Here is a 24,383-nt window from a genome sequence, read left to right on the forward strand (position 1 = left end):
GTTCAGGGGGCATGTATGAAGCTATGAATAAATGGAATAATAATCAATATAGGTGCTGAATTTAACTGAGAACTATGACATCTTCAACTTTATATGACATGTGTTCCTTGCACATAATAAATATGACAAAAAGATAAGAACTGTTGAGATGTATTCATTGTGTAGCTCTCCACAGGATGCTTCTGTATGGGCTAATCAAGCACAGCATAGAGAATGTTTTTTTTAATTTTTACTCTGATAGCATTCTGTCCTGAAGCTAAAAGTAATCTTTAGGAAATGTCTCCTTATATCCACTGGAAACCCTGTTTGGTGCAAATACTTTCAATTGGAAATGTTGAGTATGAGATGAAGAGTGTACATATTAACTGTAATAAATGACAGTGGTTCAATTATGTGTTTAACAAAGGATGGGATCCATTTCCTGAATGGATAAGTCAACCTCCTTAAAGAAATACTGTTACTGTTGTGATAAATATTTTTATTTTGTGCAGTATATTATAATGGGTTAGATAGATGGGATTATAAATGTTCATGAGTACATGTAAAAAGGTCTGGGAATCTGAAATTGGATTTTATCTCCTTAATCCTCAGTGGCTATTCAGATAAACTCACAATAGTCTAACTGATTATACACATTGCATGACATGAGTTTGGTGGGAGAGGAGGGACGAGCCTCTTACTCTGGTGACCTTTTCATACAAAGGCTCCAAGGAGAGAGCTGTCATTTGTTTTAAGGGTACACAAACAGGATAGGGATGGCTTGACTGGGAAGTGAATGCTGTGCTTTAATCCCCCTTATGCTTGCCTTGCCTCTTGTTGTGTGCCACCAAGCTGGACTGCCTGGAATCTTTGGAATTCCCGTACTAAGTTTTCCCAGTGCTTTGCAGTACCACAGAGCACAATGACAGCGACATCTCTCTTCAGCAGCTCAGCATGAACTCACTGGAATTCCCTCCAGCAACTTCTTAAAATCAAATTGTCAGATTCACCACAAGCAGATGTCTTACTTCAAATATGGCCCAAATCCTGGTGAATAATAAATTATGGTAATTTAACTAACCAGAAAGTGGTAGCATTTGTGTAGATTGTATACGTTTACATTTGATCCAATCCATTGTCTACCCAACTCCAACTCATGAATGAATTTGTTCTTGAATATTCTTGTTTTATTTAGTTTGACTATTCAAATTTGTGCCAAACTATTGTGCCAATTCAATTTATATAGGTATGCCAAAAAAATAAAAATAAAGAATAAATGTGTAAACATTTGTGCTTTTGAAATGATTTCCCTGCTAGAAGACTGTACCGGGATGGGGAGATGTATACTGGTTCAGAGCCTCCCATTTTGCTCACTCCGGCATTGAGGTAGTTAACATGACACGGTTGGCTTGGCTTTACGGAGAAGTAGCAGGAATGGGACAGTCTGCCCTCAGTGTAGACTATTACCAGTGAGAGGGAAAGAAAAAGAAAACGATCGACGTAAACCAGCGCGCGTGCAACACCTGCCACAGAAGTTAATAGAAGCCCAGAATGTGTTAGTGTCAGGGTTTTTATTCTCGAAGTGTTTCAGGAGACAATGTCTTATGGAAACGTAAGTGAATTGTGAAGCATCACTACTTCTATTCAACTTCGCATAGTCTCGAGTTTGAGGATAATATATTGTTGTGCGTGAAGCAAACTTTTTTACAGCTAAGAAAATAAGAGACGCTACGTGCCGCAGTCAGTGCTACGTCTCTGAATGTAGTTCAGGCGTAAAAAGATGTATTTAAAACAAAAACAATTCTACCTTTCAGAAAACACCATCGATCCAGCGCCAAGGAATGTGACATCTACAATCGTGTCGACGCTGAGTGGACTAACCTGCATTTTAAAGTGAGTTCAATTCCTCTCATTGATGCATTTTAGTAGACTAGTTACTTCGCCAATGATTGTCCTCCTACCCGATGCCACTGCCTCCCAGCATCTCAACAATTGAGCACGTACCTGTCAGCATGATCATTTTTGTTTGAAAAGTTATTTAATAATCTTTTTAAATTGTGAATTATTACTCGTTCTTGGTTATTCGAATATACAGCTCATTTTGCGCACATAAAGAACTAAGGAAACATTTATTATGTTTGTTAAACAAACTTTTCTGAGGATCATGGACGAGCTTTCAAATGCACATAATATGTTCCCCGTAGTTGTACCATGTATAATTCATACTGTACCGTCCTTGCTGAAGTGCTTATACATAATGGATTTTTAGTTAAAAGCACAACACTTTTATTGACCTATGGCCCATGTTCAGACAATGTCAGAACAAATTATCATCAGTTCTATTAGTTTCTATTTGAAACGACTTGCTTAATGGTGGTGTTTGTGAGAATAATGTTTTAGTGGCCTAGTCAAATTAAAGTGGGCCTAATCATTGCTATTGGTTGTAACTTAATGATGCATCTCGGGAGCTGGGTATTTATCCTATTGACTTGACTTAATCAAGAAAAACACATATGTATTAACACTTGACCGCTCTTTTCTGCTTTGGTGTAAAACTGTGAAGTACTGTGATACTAGGTGTCAAGGTCTTGACAAATATTTGGAAAAGAAACATGAAAAGGCTTTTAACAGTGTTCACAATCTTTCAGACACATTTGAGATATTACATAATTTATAAAAGAACCTCTATAATTTCTGACAAATCATATAACAGTTAGGAATTTTAAATGGATTTCAGAAAAAAAAAGATTTTCTAATATACAATGAGTGGCATAAAGGTTCAGAGTTAGGACAAATGCAGATTATGGCTCTCAAAGAGATCTTTATAAATGTTATGCACATAGTCTACTTCCCTGTTCCTACCCATGCATGTGAGTTCCATTAGATGTGTTCTGGTACAGTGTAAGACCTACAGTACCTTTTATACTTAGCCACTGTGAAATCCTCTTTTTATAAATTCAACAAAATGGTCTCAGTTGAGCAATCAGGCATTGACTTCCATTTACACAATGGTTTTCAGCTCCCATGTGAATGACAGTGTGGTTATTGATTCTTTACCTGATTCTGACTCATGTACAGCGACTGACAGTGTTTGTTTTGAACATCAATTTGCAGATTACGTTTTTATCACCATGGGATTGGTTGAATAGTTGTGTACATGTGTGTGAAAAGCCATTTCTAATGCATGTTCCATCATTTTCTTCCCCCTCCCTTTAAGTACAGTTGATGACTAGTTTTGTCTTTTGTTCTAAGAACGATGTAATTATAGATAGTATTTAAGATTTGGATTAAGTCTGGAAATATAAGAGAGGGTAGATCTCATGTACAAATGAAACTTTGGTGACAGTAAATTTAGACAGATTATTGGAGCACAGTTGGATATCAAAGGAACCACTGGATTAATAAAATACTCTAAAGAGCCTTAAAGAGGAATCGTTGCCAGAGCTATCTACTTTTTGAAGTCTGTAGATGATCATTAGCCTTTACTTTGTTTGCAAATGAAACACTTCAGAGAATGGAAGGGTTATTATCTATAATCCCTTGTCAACCCCACCTCCCAGAGATGTTCTTAAACCTATGCTCACTTGTCTCCTTTCTTTGTTAAGTATACAGTATGTGATGACAAGTGTAGGATCCCTAGCCTACTTGTCATTGAAAGACTACATAATTATTGGTAAATTGGCAGACGTTTTGACACTCACCTCCTAAATATGTCCACACCGGAGAAAAATGCACCAAAATCTTAAATTTACAGCTACATGTAATTTATAAACAGTTCTGCAAAATAAACTAGTTAAGGCTTCTCATCCAATTTCTGTTAAGCCTGAATTGTGAGATATTTTTTGAAAAGGTCCATGTTGATGTTTGATACATAATAACAACTATATCTAATCCTTTGTGTGTCTATACCCAACCACAACGCTGGTGTCACTTTGATATTTGCTCAGATAGCGATCTGGCTACTGTTTATCATCACTACTCTGACACTCTCCCTGCCTTACATTTGTCATCAAGGATTTGGTGCATTCAAGCGGCTGCCAGGTTCTAACTCACCACAAATACAACAGGCCTCTTGAGACGGTTGTCATGACAGCTTCAGTGAGGTTCCATGGGTCAGATGGGGGGCAGGCAGGGCCCAGGAGGTCAACAGGAGGGGGAAGGAAAGATGACAGTAATAATTGATAAAACCACAGAAATTGGCTGACTTTGAAATTGCACTACAGGTTTTATTCATGTTAAATGTTAAATATATATACATTGTATGTGTATAGTTGCAGTGTTTTAGAAGGTTTTCGTTGTACTTTCAAATGGTTGTTTCCAAGAAATAACGTATTTATTATAGTTAGCCATAACACAGGACAGTTAATTTGTATATTTCCTCTGAATACTTCAATGATAATACAAGATACAATGTGTTATGCCAGGCCTACAGGTATATGTCCTAGACAGACACATATTTGCAGCATTACCTTGTTTCTCAAACCTCCAAATTACCACACCACATGAGTGACAAATGATTAGCAGCATTACGCTTGACAGTGGTCTTTGTACTCTTGAGAACTCTTGAGATAAATGTCTAAGCAAGGACATGGTTCTCTTTTATTATGAATGTCAAACCACTGACATTGGAAAAATATTGCCAGGTTAATAACATACTAGTAATACCAAATAAATACGTTATACTGCAAGCCACAAAGCACTTGTGCATGTCACCAAGATTTCAAAAGCAGAAGCACCTGACTTGACTTTAGAATGTTAACCTCCACCCTCCCCACTCCCCACCCCCCCCTCCATAACCCCCTTTCGCTCTCCTCCCTAAATCTGGTGCCGCTTCTACAGGGAAAGGCACAATACAGGGGCGTCAATGACAGCGGGCAAGGGGAGCTAATCCATGCAGCTGTCAGCCCGCGGGGTATTAAGCCTCCATTCTGAAGATTCTTGGACCCCTGCCAGAGGTAAAGCCAGTCTTTTTCAGACAGACATGGAGGTGGCTTGGTACTGTATTCCACTGTATAATAAAAGAGGAACATTCTGAACAGCCCACTATGCTCCACAGTCATCATACAGTGTGAAGATGTGGACAATAGTAGGTTGGGTCCAAAATAAATGTATTTTTAATTGTCCTGGTCTATGCCCTCTGTTTCACAGTTCTAAAACAGGCCGGACACAGTCTGCAGATGATTGACACTGTTTGTACTGGATGTGGTTGCTGTAGTTTTATGTGTATTCAGCCATCGATAACATGCAATCAATATCCAGAGATGTGACGTAGAATTACAACAAAGCTGCTTACTTTAAAATAATCAAAATTATGTACTGCCAAATGTGTCATTCACTTTAAAAGATAACACAGTCAGGTGATGGTATACTATAATTTCCATTGTCATTAAGTGAGACATCATGTCAGTGACCACCAACGTGCTTCTTGTTACAGTCATGACTGTGTCTATCAAAGACAACACAGTTAATAACCTGGGTATCAGTCAGATACAATCAAGTACATATTTGAAAAAGACAAGAAATACATAATCAACTTAGACTTGTGTTCTGTCAGGACTAATACTGGAAAACAGCTGTTGGGAATAAATAGAAGGGGAAGGAAGGGTCTGGTAATTGCAAAGGAATCCTCTATTTATTGTGTAAATGAAAAGAGCAAAAGCCCCCATGAAACAGGTGTTGGAATGTGATGGCAGGGTGAGAAAAGCTGTTGGTCGATCTTTCTCGCCTCTTCCCTCTCTGTAAAATAGCCCACTAATGCACCCTCACTCATTTTGTACCATTACAGCACACAGGAACTCCGCTTTAAGGGATTGAGCTCAGGAGCAGGATTACAAACAGAGACAGGATGGGGTTTGGAGGGCCTTGATGGATTGCATGAATGCAGACTGACGTCAAATTCCCCTTTCGTGCTGTCACAAGGGAGAGCCCATCCTTGTCCCCGTTTATCTGTATTTAGTGGTTTGTTTAACAAGGACAGTGCACATTAATGAACATTGATGAAAATGCATCAAAGAGGCTATTTATTCATCTGTAGTCCTTAGACAGAATAAAAACTTCAATTACTGAGATAATTTATCATAACGCAGAACAATAACAATTGACCACCCAGTCACTCAAGGAAGAGAGGGGAAAAAGTCAAGGTATTCTAATAACACCACACCTATTTTAGGGGGTTGTTTTATCTTTTGTGGCACTGAAGGAAAAGCAGATTGCCAGTTTATAACGGTTAAAATGACATGACTGTGGTCATGTTGTTCTTCATCAATAATTTTTTTTATGGGTTTTAGCATATATATTTGTTGATCTTTCTTCAAAATGAAAAGGTTTCCTGTAAAAAAATATGATCAATTAAATCGGTCATATTCACACTTATAACTTGTCTATCTCTAGATGTATCACTTAATTTCTGGTAACACTGCTGTTGTGGAATTACAGCTAGGAGGAATGATCACGGTCGCGGATGAGTGCAACTTCAAAGTACAGCAGACAAGATGGCAGGGGCTTAGCAGGCTTTAAAGAGCAGTGGCAAATCCAGTATTTAGGAGCGCAGAAGCTTTATGAACGATTCCAAAGTTCACCACTTGGCTCTGGATTAAACATTGGACCCTTAAGACTATTGTAAAGGCCAGCATGATACAGCTGCTTGTGGGCAAGGACCCTCTGACCTGTAGATCCCTCTCCTCAAACACAGTATCTGGCCCTCAATCTAAGTTTTAAAATCCAACCAGAGTTTGAGGTGTTTTGCACTGACGAAGTAGAGGAAGACATGGCATGACACCCTGAATTAGAATACATTTTATGAAGGTCTAAAGAAACTTTTATCTTTGAAAAATGATGGAACGTGTCTCAAGATTTGCACCCAAAAAATGACACGGACACCTCGTGGCTCAACGGGTAAGAGGGTGTATCACAAAGGCCAGGTCGACTCTGGCCTGAGCCATTTATTGAGTGTCTTCTCTCTCTCTCCCTGCTTTCCTGTCTCTTCCTCTCAATTTCTCTCAATAGATAAAGCCTACATTTAAAATTAAAATAATAATAATAAAACAATGGACAGGTTATAACTCAGGTGTGCACAGATGTGTGCGCAGATGGACTAAAGACATACATCTGTGAATGAAGGATTGCCTGTTGCAGTGGGAGGCCTTTTGACTGGCCAAGTATTTGTCCCCTGAGTTGGAAGGAAGAGACATGCTGTACTCTCCACAGAATTAAATAGGTGTTGACACGTACTGATATGAAAATAGAGAGGAGAAGGAAGGCATGGAGTCACAGATCAGTCACTCTGTAGGTATGTGGCACAGATAAATAGCTAGTTAGTACCGACCGGATTGTGTTTGTAAAAGTTTCACTTGTTTCACAGGGAAAGGACCTGACTTTATGATCATATGATCCATATAGGCGATTGTGTTGCAAGCTCAGAAAAACCTGACCCAGTGTTGCCAAAGAAGGGGCTAGGCTATTGTAAATAATTATTTCTTTTTCTGAAGGCAAAGTGGAAACATGACCCCCATTGTCCCTGGCTTGAGCTTGCCTTCCCTCATGGGGCTGTGCTCCAAGCCTGTGGCAGCTTGCTTTCCAAGGGGCAGTGCTAATGAGCTCTCACGTTGACAGCCCTGTCCTCTGACCACCCTGTGTGGAGAGCTGGATGTGATGGCCTCTGGGCCACACATCAGGAACTAATCGCCTGCCAAGCGCTTTCCAAAAATCCACCAACAGCCATTGATTAATGACTGGCTTATATATTAGGTTTCTTTAAAGCACATTTTAAACAAAACATTTTGCTTTGATTTCAGACGTTGAAGGTATAGGATGTCAATACTGTACATCACAAGTTTGGATGCATATGGACAACTGCATATAAGAGTTTGATATATCCTTCAAGGCAAGGCATGGAAAGTGATTTGACTGAACTAACATTAATATATTTCTGTATTTAGCATGTTTGGCTACCGCATATCTAAATAATTTAACATATGTGCTACTTATGCTGCTCCTCTTTTTTCCGGTTTTATTAATCGTTCTAGAGTTTTCCGTGTCTTTTTCTTACCTACTCTTGTTGATGCACAAAGACAGGTACTCAAAAATCTGCCATCACTTATTGTCTCTCTAGTACCTCCTGAGTGAGACAATATCCATGAAGCCACTTTATATGGCAATATACTCAAGAGATGGTAGCCTCTTGTGGGTACCTTCTTCCATTTCCCGTGTGTCCTAGAAAACCATATAGGCAATGTGTCACTTCAACCAGCTTTTAGACTGCACTCTAAAACTGCAAAACGCTCGCAAACAGCCTTTTAACCCACTTACTGACATCTCCTTACCTTTCATGTAAAGACTACCACCAGAAAAATGTATTTAGGAAAAACAATGTAAGCTCTGTCACCGTGTACAATATGTGAACCTCCCCCAGACATGCTAAACATGGAAGGATTTATACTGTATCAATGATGAAAGGAAAACTTTCAACCTCTTCAATCACACAATACCATGAAGTGTTGAGCAAATATTGCCTTGCTTGCTTGAGCTTACATTGAATAGGCATGCAGTCTTAGTGTCACCTCAGATGAACTTGGTTTGTTAAATATTTGTTTTCTTCATTCTTTGTAAGTGACTCCACTTTGCCTAGTATCCAAGCTCTGCCTTCACTCATGGCTTTACATAGTATGTTACAGGGAGTTCACAACGTGCATGTTAAAGTGGAGCATTATTGCATTAGAAACAGCTGTTTTGATTCTGATAGGAGATCAGTGTTGTTAAAAGTGTTCTCTGCTACCATGGGCTTTCAGGCTCTGACATGTTCTCTCTAGGGTGCAGCGCAATGCTCTTTCCACACCATCATAATGACTCTGATTGTAGTGTGAGATGAGAAGTGGGTTGTCGGGAGTGAGTGTGTGCGGTGGCATGCTGAAATGTTTTCAGCAGCCATATCCACCCCTGGTTGGTAGACCTGCTACAGAAAGGATTGGATATGTCTGAACTGTTGTAATGCCACATAAATCACTTAAATGTGTGTTAGGAAAGAACTAAGCACAATAACTACTACATGTATATGGGTCTAATTAATTCACAAATATATAAGTATTGTGAATACATAGTGAACTTAGGTAAAGGTATAGTGAATAGTGAGTGAATATAGTCAGGTATAGTGGGTATAATCTTGGTTGCTGTACCACCATGTGTTGTCACAACTCTGTCTTTACATTCCACTTGAAAGATCCTATGAGATGCTCTTTTGTTGGTGTCCTATTGTGGGGCAGCACATTCCTCAACTCAACTAAGGTCCGTATTGGTAGGACCACCCCTTTTCTGGAGTTCTGAAGTGAATTGTTTGTCATTTGGAACTGACCCTTAAAATACAGCTGTGAACCTCCCACATAATGCCTGTAAACCTGTATCCGTGGGTCAGTTGGCAGCTTATTAAACAACCATGTGTGACCACTAGAGATCATGTGACATCATGTGCACAGTTTGTACTTAATTGTCTACTAGGATGTTCCCACTAGCTGGAACTGTCCATTCTAGTTTAAAAGTGGCCAAATCGTAGGTTAAACCTCAGGTTTTTCTTTCTTTTTTACACCCCCATTTCTTTTCAGCCATGCAGTGGACTTTGTATGCCACTGCTAGCTGTTATGCTTCTCATGGAAATGAAATTTCCATTTGAGGAGAATTAAGGATGCCTCAGCCCAAAATAGGGTCTGAAACTCCATTACTAAACTTTGTATCTTTTTTTTTCCTTTTAGCTCACACTTGGCAGGGGAGTAGAAAGAGGAGCTTGGGTTTGCAATTTGTTTTCATTTATCTAGTGTGAGCAAATTCCAAATTAATGACTCAAACGTGAAAATATAGCCTCTCGTGTGATGTATTTATCTCCAACATGTTTTGTGTCTCACTTGTCATGCTTCATTCCTCCTTCACATCTTTATCTTCTCATGTTTCAAGTCCACTCTCCCAGGCTTGCTTTACTGTGCCTCTTTTCACTGCCCTTCACTCCCGGTCTGTGCTTAGACACACAGAGGAAGCCTAGGCCCTTATGCCTGTAAAAAATGCTCTTGGATCAAAGCATAAAACCTTCAAAAAGCCTTCAAAAAGCAGAGAGCTTTTCAGAGAAATTACCAATTTTGGCACTTAAATGTTATGGAACCTCACTCTTTTGCTTGCTTTAAGACCACTAAAATAATCTTGACTTAGAAATAGCGATGTTATCTCCAAACTTTTCGTCCTTGTTCGCTTTCTTTAACAGTTTCTAAGAATGTCACCAAGAATCTTAACATCCATGTTGGCTCTCATAATCAATCCTGCACAAAGCTATCTGAGGCTGGGATCTGCTAGCTCTACCGAGGCCCATCCCTCCATCTTGAATGTGCAGGTGGAGTTTCTGTTTTCAAATGAAGGCTCTCTCAGGGCTGATAACATGCTCTCGTCACCTGTGGATTAGAGGCTAGGCTTCATACTATATGCAAACTCAAACTTAACTCTCCCTCACTCCACCCTGTCATGTAAACTCATGTAAGAAAGATTCATGCATTTAACACCACACAACGTTTTACAATATTTTTTTTATCATATTACGTAACACATTTTTACAGATGTTCATAAGAAACTATGCATAAAAGCACACGATATATTCACGATAGCCCTGAAATAAAACAGTTTAAATGTCTTAAAGATTCTTGTAAGCCCTATGGCACTGCTGGCTGATCATGTTTGCTGACTGTATTTTGTCACTCTGAGAATGACAAGGCCTGACTTTCATGTTCAAAAGCAGCCAGCCTACAGAAGCAACAGACGGTGGAGAATGCTGCTGAATAAGTCATCCATAGTTGCTAACAGTATTCACAATACGGGCCATGCCATTTTAGTCACAACCTAATTACAAATTACAAGATCATACCTGACATGGACTGGTGCTGTATGCAAAAAGATGGAAACACTTTACATTAAGATTGCATTAACTACCATGTTACTAGAAAGTAGTACTTAACAATATTGTGGTTACATAGTAACTGCTTTGTAGTTACACTTCATTATTGTTCAGCAGTACAAATGATCACACATTTGACATTTTAAATGGGGGAGATTGAGCTTTCAAGGGGTAAGTGTATATTATCATTGATCTATTGACTGACCCTTTACAACACCCACTAACTTCTAACACCCCTCCCTCATACCGTGCCTTATTACTCTTGTTTAATCACCTATGTTGCTAACACTTTATACCATTTCTTCACATAGCAATTCCTAGTTACTTGGTAGTTAATGCAACTTTAATGCAAAGTATGGCTCAATTGTTCCCTACCTTTTCTATTTTGTGTATCTAAAGCTATACATATATTCTTTTAGTTAATTGATAGATAAATTCCTTCAATTAAAGTGGACAAGGTTTCTCTTAGTTCTTCCACTGTGTATGTATGTGTAATGTCATGTTAGCTTAGAAAGACACTTAACACAAGGTCTTGCACAAACAGAGAATACATTGAGGACCAACATTAAGTATTTATATTCCCCTTATGAAGATTACCCCTCATAGGATCTATTACTGGATTCCTTTCATTTAAACAGACCTGATTTACATTAGATTTAGTCACCCGCAGGCACTGTGTGAGATACTTTAGACACTCTTTTTACTGAGAGTTTAAGATTTAAAGCAAGACAATGTGACAGGGATTTGTATCAGCAGGCAGGATTTGGCAGTGGTTTATAAGAACTCAGTCTTGAAGTGCATATTTTGCTAATCTTCTCTGGAACGTGTCACTAGGATAAGTCGTAGTTGTCCCACTCACACAGTATATTTTCATCAGAGACTGTCAAAGTGACAGTGTTCATGGGTCAGAATACAGAAACCTTGCATTTTCAATCCAACTACCAAGCTTTAGTGCAAATACTCAAAACAAAACCTTTACATTACCCAAAATGTAAAGCTTGTTGTTCATTGGTTTGGGTAGAGGAGTTCTAACTTCCAAGTGCAGTGAATAGACACTGTTCTGTACAACAATGACTTAGATGGTTTAAAAAATAGCATTTGGTGATACTACTATTCAGTGGTGTTCTGTTGTCAGAGTTGCAGCTATTGACATGGTAATAATATACTGAAGTAAACATTCCCAACCTAATGAGGTCATTTTAATCTTAACTCCAGTGTGGACAAAGAAAGCTGCAGTGTTCACTGACCTGCTAACAGATTATTTTGAGGGTCAAGACTTCAGAGAGATTGAACGCAGTACTATCTGTGAAAGTCAGCCAGTACTGATTTATTTGAACGCCTTGTTCTATTTTCATCTAAGCATATAAAGCTATGTTTTTTTATATGAATCATGTTGAATGGGAAGTTGCATTTCTAGCTAAAACAATGTTGCATTTTAAACCTCTCCATTTTCATTTTGTAGGAATCCAAAGGTTTACTCTGCTGTTTTTGCTATGGAGACCACCCAAACCCTCCTCCTCTTTTTCTTGGGTTGTTGTGTCTGCAGTTGCCATGCCAACGCTCGCTCTGCCCCGAGAGTCCATCTGTCTTACAAAGGTGAGTAGTATTTTGTTCTCAATCATTGTTTCTTAGACAGGTAATGTCTATTCTATACATAAAGATTTACAATCAATTTAGTCACTTTTTAAACCATTCAGAATATGTCACATTAGCCACATATTGTACAGTAAACAGAAAAAAGCTGAATTGCTTTCCATTGCTGGGTTAAATCATCAAGAAAAACGTATTTTTATTTTATTTTTTTAAACCACATGAAACAGTATTACAAACAAATGCTATTTGGTGTTTGCACACACATCAATGGTGTAACTATGCACTGTACACTGTATGCAAGTGCTTGTGTTCAGGAGTGTGCCAACTGTTTCGAAAATATTTGTCAGGTTGTGCCTGCATTTGAGACAATCTGTCTCTCTCTCTCTCTCTCTCTCTCTCTCTCTCTCTCTCTCTCTCTCTCTCTCTCTCTCTCTCTCTCTCTCTCTCTCTCTCTCTCTCTCTCTCTCTCTCTCTCTCTCTCTCTCTCTCTCTCTCTCTCTCTCTCTCTCTCTCTCTCTGTGTCTCTTTCCATCTCTCTCCCTGTTTCACTCTCTTTCTGTATCTCTCTTTCTGTATCTCTCTTTCTCTCTCACACACACATCTAGACAAAGAGACATACATTCCCACCCTCTCCACAGGAGGCAACATCACAGGACTTGGCACATCGCCAGAGCCTAGTGTTCCTGTGGTGTCACCCTGGTCTAAGGAGGTCTGAGCTCTGCATGGAATACTAAAATGACAGAGAATGGAAGGATGGGTAATGAAGGGTTGAGGAAAACAGAGAAAGAGACAGACTGAGAGAATAGAATGGAGGGAAATGCCAAGAGGCAGACACAAATGATGTGTCTGGTGTGTTGGGTTAGAAGAAAGAGAGGAGGGTGTAGACAGTGAAGAAAAGAGACAGTGAAATAGAGAGACAGAGAGGTGACGGGGGGGGGGCTGTACTGGGTTATTGTGTGCGTAGGTGACAGAGGAACAGATTCCTCTTCTGAGAAACAGGATAGGGCATTGGCGTTACCACGGTATAAATAGCTTGCTTTGGTTGCTGTGTTTACCTCAGCAAACGCACAGGGAAGCCCCTCAAAGAACGCATGGGCTGCGCTCCAACAACCTGCTCCAATATGCTAGACAGACACGTGTGTTATGTGGCGCGGGTCCTGTCATCTCTTCCCAGACAGCTGCCCCAGATAGCCACTGCCTGTTCATGTAGTTTATACTGTTTCACTCATATTACTATTTGTAGCAGATACAGTGTCATCATCACCATTCATTACCTTTGTGTACCCAATATTACAGGTGCGGATGACAGGATATTTAAATCAATGGCATCAAAAAGCTTCTAATGACTAGCTAGGTGAAGTGTAATTTTACTCTGACTTCTGAAAAACAGTTTCTTTCCATATGACCTTCTCTACTGTATTATGCGTTTACCACTATAGCACTGTAAACCACAATGATTTTTGGCTTCTTTGTTTGTTTAAATTGTTCCCTCTTGCTCAAACATAGACCACAACCTTTTGTGCTACCAGGAATTGGTTTCCACTCCCAGAGCCATCAAGCCTTAAAACCCCCAAAACAAGGAGTCCCTTTATTCTTGAGCACTTCACAGCCATTGTGTTTTTTATATTCAGCATCCAGTAATATCACTTTATAACTTATATCTTGTAACTGTAACCATCCAAAACTGTTAATAATTTCCTGATGTGTAATCCTGTATGTGGGCCATATCATTTCATTTTGACCAATGGAATGTTGATGACAGAAGGCCATTGGACAGTTGAGCAGGACTGAGAGCCAGGCACTACTTGATCACACTTCTTTCCCTTGTGAATGTTAGAAATATCCTGCTCAAATAAGTAAACTTGACCTGCCTGGCTAACTAGAAAAGTCAGACTGTGAGAACCCTTGTGGCAGTGGTCATCTCTTTCTCATAGAGTTGAAGACCTGGCTACCTGCCAGTACATGGCTACGATCCATTACGTAATTCAGCCCTAAGTAACTCTTGTGTTCAAGACGAAAGGAGCAGTGGTAGAAGGTCTGTTATACACTGCTGGGTGTTGCAGATTTGGCCAAGTTCATTACAGGGCCTAGACAGGATATGCTAACTGAAAATAGATCAATACATTTTAATTGATCTGTGCTGCATGCTTGACACTGAAGACGCTATTGCCTCGTTTGCGCTGCTTCATTCTGCCTTGACATGTGGAGACGTCTTTACTGATAAACATTGACACTTGCTATTACTAAAACTGGCAGACATTCTAAAACGTCTGGTAGCTGATAGTTTAATCTTAGAACAGAAACTGTTTCAAGAGACAATACAAAAGAATTCTGAAAATAACTAATGTACATTTATCAACTTTGAGTACCAAGAGTGCTGGATTTCATAAGCAGTCTAGATTAGAAAGACTCATTATTACAAAATATTCCCTTGTGTCATTTAAGGATGATCCCAAAGTCCACAGAGGAATAAAACAAGCTGTTCAAACTGGCCACTTGGGAACATAGACAGCTTTACTTGGCCCACAGGTCAACCCAGACAGCATCCTGTTTAGACCAGGAAGAAGGATCTGCCTGGTCGACCCATCCTTTAGGTTACAGATGTAACTTCTATCCTCTGTCATTTTAACCACTGTCTTGACTTCTTTGACCAAACTCATTGATCTCATATATACTGTATATTCTGAAGGGTTTTCTGTCCATGTTAAGTAGAGAAACTGTAGGGTTTATTTCAGATTCCAGCTTCTGAGTTGAGTGGAAAATGTGACTGTTTATGCCTTACTAATAAATCCTATTACAAGTCTATCTGGCAGTTCTTTTGGCCCTGGCAAGCACTGACTCACACACAGCCATATATCCATAAGAGCCACGGCCAACTGGCAGACAAAACTAGATTCCACTTTTAATAGACTACCCAAATCCTCTCTTTTGACTCTGGTGTTAGTCTATAACATGAAGGCAGGAAGAAGACAGAGAGCTTTGTTTGTTTTTACCTTCATACTTCTGCATTGATTCAGTATATTGCCTGACATGTAATTCCACCCAGTTATAATAACAGTACTTCAGTAAACAACTTCTAACAGTACTGCTGCAAGCTCTTGTCCTCTGTTCTTTCTTTAACCGTGTGTATACTTCTGGCTCTTTACTGAAAGCAAAGTATTATTTATGAATAAAAACAATGACAGGTTTCCAATAGGAGAATCATTCAAAGCTGCCTATTTGTCCTTCGCTTCCAAGATTTTACTAGATAGTGCATTTCTGTGAGCTCCTCTCTAGCTAGGAAGTAGCGTTGTGGCATCCTGTGATATTATTTGATGCAGAGAGGCATTGGGGTCCCCCCATAGTGACAGAGGGGGTACGAGAGGGGTACGAGAGGGGGACGAGAGGGGGACGAGAGGGGGACGAGAGGGAGACGAGAGGGGGACGAGAGGGGGACGAGAGGGGGACGAGAGGGGGACGAGAGGGAGACGAGAGGGGGACGAGAGGGGGACGAGAGGGGGAGAGAGGGGGACGAGAGGGAGACGAGAGGGGGACGAGAAGGGGACGAGAGGGGGACGAGAGGGGGACGAGAGGGAGACGAGAGGGAGACGAGAGGGGGACGAGAGGGGGACGAGAGGGGGACGAGAGGTTGAGGACACAGCGCTTAAGCAGGAATCAACACAACTGCCTTTTGTCTTTGAAGCTGCTCATGACACATACTTCACACCTTATTGTTTGTCTATAGCCGGAAGAAGCTAATTTGATGACGAACAGAGAGCATCAGGTCAAAGCTGCTTACATCTTACCAATCTTTCTATTACGCAAAGAGACCAACGACTAGTGACTAACGCTACACTGAATTGAATTGATGCTGTCAGCAATCTATATATAATTAGAGAATGTATTTGAGACTCAGATTTAGGCTTCAATGTACCTCAGGGATATTTCTAGGCTATTTCTGTCTGTGGCTGGCCATTCCCACACACACAAACAGTCATGATGGCACATATGACCTGACATGTCACCAGGCAGGTGTGTCCCTTTTCAAAGTGCCCTCCCCTCTATCCAACCCCTGCCCAAAGATAGTGGATTTTCATGATAAAGCCACTTGGAATGGGATGAGAGGAGTCCTGAGAATAGAACCATTCCCCCGCCATCCTTCCTACACACAGCAAAGCGTGTGGAATCCCAGGCGCTCCACAGAACGGTGACGTCCAGAATTCTATGGATTATTTGTGGATCACCCACACAGCTGCTGGAGAGACAGACAGACGACCACACTTCGCCACCTAGTTAGAGCCACAGATAACAGCAGCAAACACATTCTGCCCCTTGCTCCGACACACATGCAAACACCTGCATTCGCATGCACCCCACATACAGTTCACATGTGTACGTTAACACACACACACACAGAATGGTATGCCTTGACTGCAACCTATGGTTGCACTTCTGCACATGTATACGATGACTGATTGAGATAAAAGCTGACACAGATATATGCATGTTCACTTCAAAGACTACTACTACTATAAATAAAATAAATCCCATACATTTTTATATGAAATAAGCACCTTCCCATATTAAACTTTGTCAAAACCCCCCAGAACGCTGCCCAGAGTATGACTGTGACCTTCTCATCACCATGGCTAAAGCTATTTTTATTTATTTAAAGTTTTGCATTGATCCTAGACAGGTTAGCATTTGGAAGGGAGATGGGTGCAATGATATATCCTGAGATCAAAGTAGTGCTGGTATGAGGTTAATGTAAGTAATTTATAGTTTTGGTCTGTGTGACTGCTACTCCAGTCCCTCCGCATCACCAAACTAGCACACACCCCAATACACTGAGAGGGCAAGGCTGTCCACACGTCCTCATAACCCTGGATTTATGGCTAAAGTCAGCCTGCTTCCCCCCTCCCCTTACCTTTTACAGGTCACATGAATGTGAAGCTTGAAATTATCTGGCCCTTAGTGATATACTATAGCTGATCATTCAGTTGGATACAACAAGAAACATTGGAATATTAGTGTTCATCCCTGTTGTGTTTGTGCCTTCGGAAGACCAGCAGACACCAGAGACACAGTCAAAGATCTTTTGATTATACCTTTCACAGAAACATCCGCTTTCGGTTCTAAAACCACGGATTCTTCAGAATCTTTCATCTTCCCACCTGCACTGGGCTTGATTCACCTACTCAGATAGGGCTTTGACGCCCCCCGCTGTATGCAAAGCCACATTACAACATTGACTGAACAGCTCGTACCTCTACCCACAGCTCTAGTTACCACCCTGAATTTCACGTTGCGTTTGACTGTCTGTCTGTCTGTCTGTCTGTCTCTCGGTCCAGAGCTGATGGAGACACGGACGGCACGTCCCTTCTCCTTCTCCTTCAACACCAGTGACTACAGGATCCTGCACATGGACCAGGACCAAGGCCGTCTCTACCTGGGCAGCCGGGAGTACCTGGTGGCTCTGGACATGCAGAACATCAACAAGGAGCCTCTTATAGTATGAGAACACACACCTTATCATAGCACTCAGCACACATGACAGATTCTGGATGTAACATGAGGATTTTTTGTATTTCTCTTAGATCCACTGGCCAGCCACCACTCAGAGGAAAGGAGAATGCAAAATGACTGGAAAGGGTGGACAGGTGGGTACCCTTCGTCACTCCTGCAGTGCCCTGGGACTTCATGTTTATTGTTTGAGATTGGTTTTCTCATTTCTCAACACAGTTCAAGAAAAGCCCTGTATTGTCTTATTTTTTTCGGCATTAGGGAGAGTGTGCAAACTTTGTGCGTCTTATTGAACCCTGGAACCGCACTCACTTGTATACTTGCGGCACTGGAGCCTACAAACCCATCTGCACCTTCATTAACAGAGGATGGAGAGCGGAGGTACATGCCCAAACACAGACACACACACGCGCTCACTCAACATGTCTGCCCACTCAACATCTGTCTCCCATGTCCTCTCTGTATAGGATTACCTCTTCAGACTGGTGCCAGGATATGTGGACTCAGGAAAAGGCAAATGCTCCTATGACCCTCGCCAGGCCAATGCTGCTGCTCTCATCAGTGAGACCTCCTCTTAACAGTGGCTTATCCATATGTCCAATAGTATGTGCCATTTTCACAGTGCTCGACACCGTCAATCATGTTGTTATTCTCTTACTTGTTCAGATGGGAACCTGTATGCAGGGGTCCATGTTGATTTCATGGGCACAGACCCTGCCATCTTCAGAACCCTGGGAAATCGACCAGCTGTCCGGACTGAGCAATATGATTCCAGATGGCTGAATGGTGAGTTTACTAATCACAGTTTCACTCATACATACAGACACACACAAAAATGTAATGACAAATTTCATTAAACGATTCTCTATTCTGACCTGCAGAACCAGTTTTTGTGAAGATCCAGCAGATCCCAGACAGTTCAGAGAAGAACGATGACAAGCTCTACTTCTTCTTCAGGGAGAAGAGCCTGGATGCAGCTGGCGGCAGCATCCCCAGTGTGCTGTCCAGGGTGGGCCGGGTCTGCCTGGTAAGACACCCTCCATGTGCTGTTGGATCTGTTAGTGCTGTTAGTTCACTAACTCCTTTAGCGAGTTGTGGAGATTCCCCTTGTGCCTTGGCCTTGAATCGATACAATACTACAGTCAAGGGACGACTGATTATCTTGATCTCCGTGTTGTTCCTGTCCCTTCTGCTTAGAATGATGATGGAGGTCAAAGGTCATTGGTAAATAAGTGGACCACCTTCCTGAAGGCTCGGTTGGTGTGCTCAGTGATTGGCAGTGATGGTGTGGAGACATATTTCGACGAGCTGAGTGAGACATCTTTACAGCACTTCTCTGTGGGCCTAGTCCTCTAATGACCTGGTTGCTGCCTTTGCTTGAAAAACAGAATCGAAAAACTAGGGAACAGTAGAAAATAGTCGAGTAGACTTGTGAGTGTGCTTGTTTGCTCACTGTTTCCAGGGGACGTATTCATTCAGCCAACTCAGGACGAGCGCAATCCTGTTGTGTATGCTATCTTTTCCACCGCGGGGTAATGATCACTTTGTCTTTTTAAAATGAACTACAGTTTCCTCATGCACTGTGCCAGACCTCACCATGATTTATTTGACTGTTTGTTCCATTTTAGGTCAGTGTTCAAGGGCTCTGCTGTCTGTGTCTACTCTATGTCTGACATCCGCAACGTGTTCAATGGCCCCTTCTCCCACAAGCATGGCCACAACTACCAGTGGACCCCTTACACTGGCAAGATCCCTTACCCTCGACCTGGAACGGTTTGTACATTTAAATGCTTTTAAAGTGGCTTGGACTTGACATTTTACTGTCTCATTATACTTTTAGATGTTCTCTATAATAGCATAACTTTGATCATGAAAGGCTTCCTTTAAAAAAGTGTGACGTGTATTTCCTATCTGTTCTCCTGCAGTGTCCAGGGGGAACATTTACTCCTGGTCTTCGCTCCACCAAAGAGCTCCCTGACGACGCAGTGAACTTTGTGCGGGCCCACCCCCTCATGTACCACTCTGTCTACCCCATTCACAAGCGCCCCCTGGTGGTCCGCACAGGGGTGGACTACCGCTTTACTTCCATAGTGGTAGACCTGGTGGACGCTGTGGATGGGAGATATGAGGTGCTGTTCCTTGGAACAGGTTTGTTACTAAATAGGTGACATAATAGCCCCTTCAGTTATCCATATTCCATGTTCCTTGTACTCACATAGTCTATGTCAAATGAAAGGATATCTCTTTTAGTGTAACATAACCTTATACGTTTTCAGTAGCTTTTTACTTTACGTCAACCTGCACACATTTATTAAACTAGTCTTCACTTTCCCCCTAATTTCAGATCGCGGAACTGTCCAAAAAGTGATAGTACTTCCTAAAGACACCAGCACCACAGAAGAGCTGACGTTAGAGGAAGTGGAGGTGTTCCGGGTAATTTGAATAACTACTGTATGTCATGGTCACATGCGTTTATCATAAATAATGCTCTCCTGTTAACTCCTGTTCAAGCAGGTTCCAGCTGCTATCAAAACTATGAAGATATCATCCAAAAGGGTAAGATTCTAATTCACCTTCATTACAAACTCTAACCCCTTTCTCATATCCCCTTTCTCATATGTCACGCTACTTAAACAATGAGTTAAATCTATGGTTATAACAGACCATTTTGTTTCTCTTTGACTCACAGCAACAGCTGTACGTGTCATCAGAGAGGGGTCTTACCCAGGTGTCCCTGCACAGATGTGACGTCTATGGGAAAGCCTGTTCTGACTGCTGTCTGGCCAGGGACCCCTACTGTGCCTGGGATGGGGAGACCTGTGCCCCCTTTACTCCCTCCACCAAGAGGTAAGACCTCTCCTTTTATAAATAACATTGTGGTGAATGGTAAGTGGCTTACGGCTAGTAAAACCAAATGCAGTCTAAACAGTTTAAATAATGTTGCCCAGGCGGAGCAGAAGACAAGACATCAAACACGGAGATCCCTTGAGACAGTGTCGAGGGTTCAATGCAAAAGGTAGGTGGGGTCTCACATGATATAGAGTTAACCGAAAGGCCTATGCATTTGAATTGATCCTTTAATCCAGCAGGTAATTTCCTTGTGATAAACAGTAGCATGTGTTCCTCTTTCACAGTAGAGAAGCGTCTGAGTGAGACAGTGCAGTTTGGGGTGGAAGGGAGCAGCACGTTCCTCGAGTGCCAACCCAGATCTCCACAAGCTACAGTCAAATGGCTCTACCAGAAAGATGGCAGAAGGAAATTGGTAAGATGCGGTCTGTCTGACAATAATCCTGCCTGACTGGCTGTTAATCTTATAAATCATTTTAATCTTGATTGTCCTTAATTCATGCAAAATTAAGATCTAAGAACTGTTGTCTTGTCCAGCTGAACCGAGATCATGAAGTGCTGAAAACAGGCCACGGGATTCTGCTGAAGTCGCTGATTCACGCGGACAGTGGGCTGTACCACTGCCTGGCCACAGAAAACAACTTTAAACACACCGTGGCCCGAGTGGCGCTCCGCATCCTGGACAGGGAGATAGTAGAGGCCCTCACTTCCCCTGACGCTCCCCCTTTCGAGGAATCACAAAATCCTCACCAGCATCGGCACCATCCCCCTCCTCCCCCACCCCCCCCCTCACATACTCCCCCCACAGTTCTCGTCCCAGCCAGAAATCCGCCTCATCAACCAGTACTGCCAGTCTTACTGGCTGCAGCTCAATCCCAACCTGCCCACCAAGCGCACCAGCCGCAGGCACGCTGAGGGCCATTCTGAGCACGAGACCCCCGGTGGGGCCTAGACCACCTTCTCAGAGCTTGTCACTTGTCTGTCACTACTGTTATTTCGTTCAGTCTGAAATCGATTTGTCTCTTCCCAACCTTCCTTACCTCACCTGGGCACCAGCAAAAATTGAATGTTTTTGAAGCAAGATCCATTTTTTTTGTTTTTGGAGGTGCACACATTGATTGGGTAAAGCCTTTGAGCCAATGGAGGGAAGGGTTTGGCCAGAGGTGTTCAGCTAAAGAGACAAAAGTCTACTGAATTGTTTTAATTTCTTATATTAGTGTGGCTACTGTTGAGTTGGGCCTTGTATAAAAAGAGATAGTACACCCAAAGTATACTTTCTCTAAAAAACAAGCTAATGTCTTTTGGACCACTGCCTGTTTTTTGTAATATAATATTGTCACTCTCTGTAGGATGTCCTAAGTTTACATGATCAAGTCCTACATGGTAGTTACAGGGTGTGGAGATACTCTATCACAACCAATAATGTGCCAGTTGCAAGCACAAACTTTTTATTGAAACTATCACTTACAAACATGCTGATCACAAAGCTTACCTAAAAAAACATGAACAATGTGCACAGTATATTGTTGTGAAGCGGTTCTACAAGCGTGTTTTTACAAAATACATTTTCAAGATTATAATCAAACTATTGGGTTTTTGCTTAATTCACATAATTTCAATAGCATGCCACAGAAAATATTGATATTTTAAGAAACTCCTGATTAATTTGACCAAATATGTTTTTAGGAGCCGACCAAAAGAGTCTTTGCTTCTTTTTATTTGTTGAGTTGCCCCCGAAAGTGCTGATGTCAGAAGGCTGGTTCAATATCAATTCTTAATTGATTAGCATGATTTGGATAGAATGTACATGTATCACTTAAAGTGACCCCATGATGCTTCAATCTACACAGCAATTCACCAGTATTTTCAACACAGACACATTTTCGGACCAAAGTCTGTACCATTCTTTAGCCAAGATAATAGGGATTTTAATGTAAATGCTATTACAGAATGCTTGGTTTGAATTACTCTGAAACATTAACGCATTTGCTTTTACTATTGCTGCAAGGAGAAAAATACTGGAAGATTTCACTATATTCATTTTCTCTGTTGTTGATTTTAATTGCAATGCATGCTTCTATTTCTGTGGGATCTAAAGAACAGCCCAGACACTGAGAATTTGAATATGTTACCCACGAGACTGTAGTATAGACTATTGTTTGACATGTGGACTGAATGGTCAAATATTTTGTCCTACAGTGTATGTTTACTTCTTTATGTTCCTGTACACTGTAAAACCTGATAAGCTACATTTCTTAAAATGTTTTAATCAAATGAGTTGCCTAGAGCCATTTGAGTTGAAGAACTGGATGACGTGTAGTTTTTCCAGTTCTTCAACACAAATGGCTCTAGGCAACTCATTTGATTAAAACATTTATTAAAGATTAAAGTTGAGATTAAATATGCCAGGTTTTATAGTGTATGTCCTAGCTTTTTGCGTCTTTCAAGCGCAATCATATCAACCTAGACTTCCATAATGATTATCAATATACTCACAGACACTCATAAGCGGTCATGTTTGTCAAACTCACAATATTCCCACTTTGTGTCTTGTGCTCCTGTCAGTCACAATGTACAAAATGTATTAACCATTGACTTTTTCATGATCCCAGTGCTCTCTCTCACCCACTCCATGAAACATATTTATTTTGAGTCTGTACATATTCCTGTAAGTTCTGCACTTTGGTGGTGGGAGTGTGAGGGCCGGGCTATGATAGGGGTGACAACGTTATTGTGTGTATTGATTAACAGGACCAGTATTCATACAGTAGAAAAAGGGGAACTTCATATCACCCTTCTAAATGTATTGGAAGTGATACTGTGATATGGAAGCAAGCTGACAGAATACAACACTGAACCTAAACAAACCTGAAATTATTGACTGCCTGCATTTTCACACAGGATATTCCGATTTGGCCATAGGTATTAAAGATACATATAGTTTTTTGCATAGCTGTAGGGTTCGACGAATCTACCTCTGGGCAGCTTCTGTGGAACATCATGTATACCTGTATATACCTATACAAAATAACTCCAGAAAGCAATCAATGGCTTGGTACCATTTTCCCTGGTTTGTGAAATTATCTAAGACTGAGATGAGTGTTTAAAATTAAGAGAAGGGTTAGACCACCTCCATTTTGGTCTTTCAGATGCCGCCTTTTCATCTGTATACTGTAGACTCTACAGTGTAGAGTATACATCACTAGCCACCCAGTGAGTGGCTTAGATCTAAACAAAGATGGGGACTCCAGATTAATGGAATTATGGATTTGAGCACAATTCACAACCATTTTTGCAGGGAATACTGTGTATTGAGCTTTTGTTTGTCTCACTCTTTGGGATTCTGTGTTTGTTGTTGAGATATATTGAACTACATTGGTGTTTATTTACTGATCATGTGTAGACTAGATGTGTTTGTGATAGCTTAAATTGTCAGGATTGTTGTAATAAATATTATTTTATTATTATTTACCTATTTAAATGTTTTGTTATGTATTGCCTTTTTTGTCATTTCTAAGATATTATTCTGATAATCATCCTT

The 24,383-nt window shown here is 41.0% G+C and overlaps 1 protein-coding gene across 1 annotated transcript; it reads left to right on the forward strand.

The window, feature by feature from the left end:
• The first annotated feature begins 1,345 nt into the window (after window positions 1-1,345).
• On the forward strand, window positions 1,346-24,323 carry sema3gb (sema domain, immunoglobulin domain (Ig), short basic domain, secreted, (semaphorin) 3Gb). Its single transcript, XM_047041048.1, is given in 21 exon segments — window positions 1,346-1,591; window positions 1,794-1,872; window positions 4,819-4,934; window positions 12,363-12,496; window positions 17,824-17,984; window positions 18,070-18,132; window positions 18,257-18,376; window positions 18,463-18,556; window positions 18,662-18,781; window positions 18,877-19,022; window positions 19,193-19,307; window positions 19,458-19,527; window positions 19,624-19,768; window positions 19,921-20,143; window positions 20,340-20,428; window positions 20,510-20,551; window positions 20,685-20,842; window positions 20,944-21,011; window positions 21,130-21,257; window positions 21,380-21,654; window positions 21,656-24,323. Coding segments are annotated over 18 exon segments (2,259 nt in total). The 5' UTR covers window positions 1,346-1,591; window positions 1,794-1,872; window positions 4,819-4,934; window positions 12,363-12,393; the 3' UTR covers window positions 21,795-24,323.
• The last annotated feature ends 60 nt before the right edge of the window (window positions 24,324-24,383 follow it).

This window comes from Hypomesus transpacificus, chromosome 18 (assembly GCF_021917145.1).
Source record: "Hypomesus transpacificus isolate Combined female chromosome 18, fHypTra1, whole genome shotgun sequence".
Lineage (NCBI taxonomy): Eukaryota > Metazoa > Chordata > Actinopteri > Osmeriformes > Osmeridae > Hypomesus > Hypomesus transpacificus.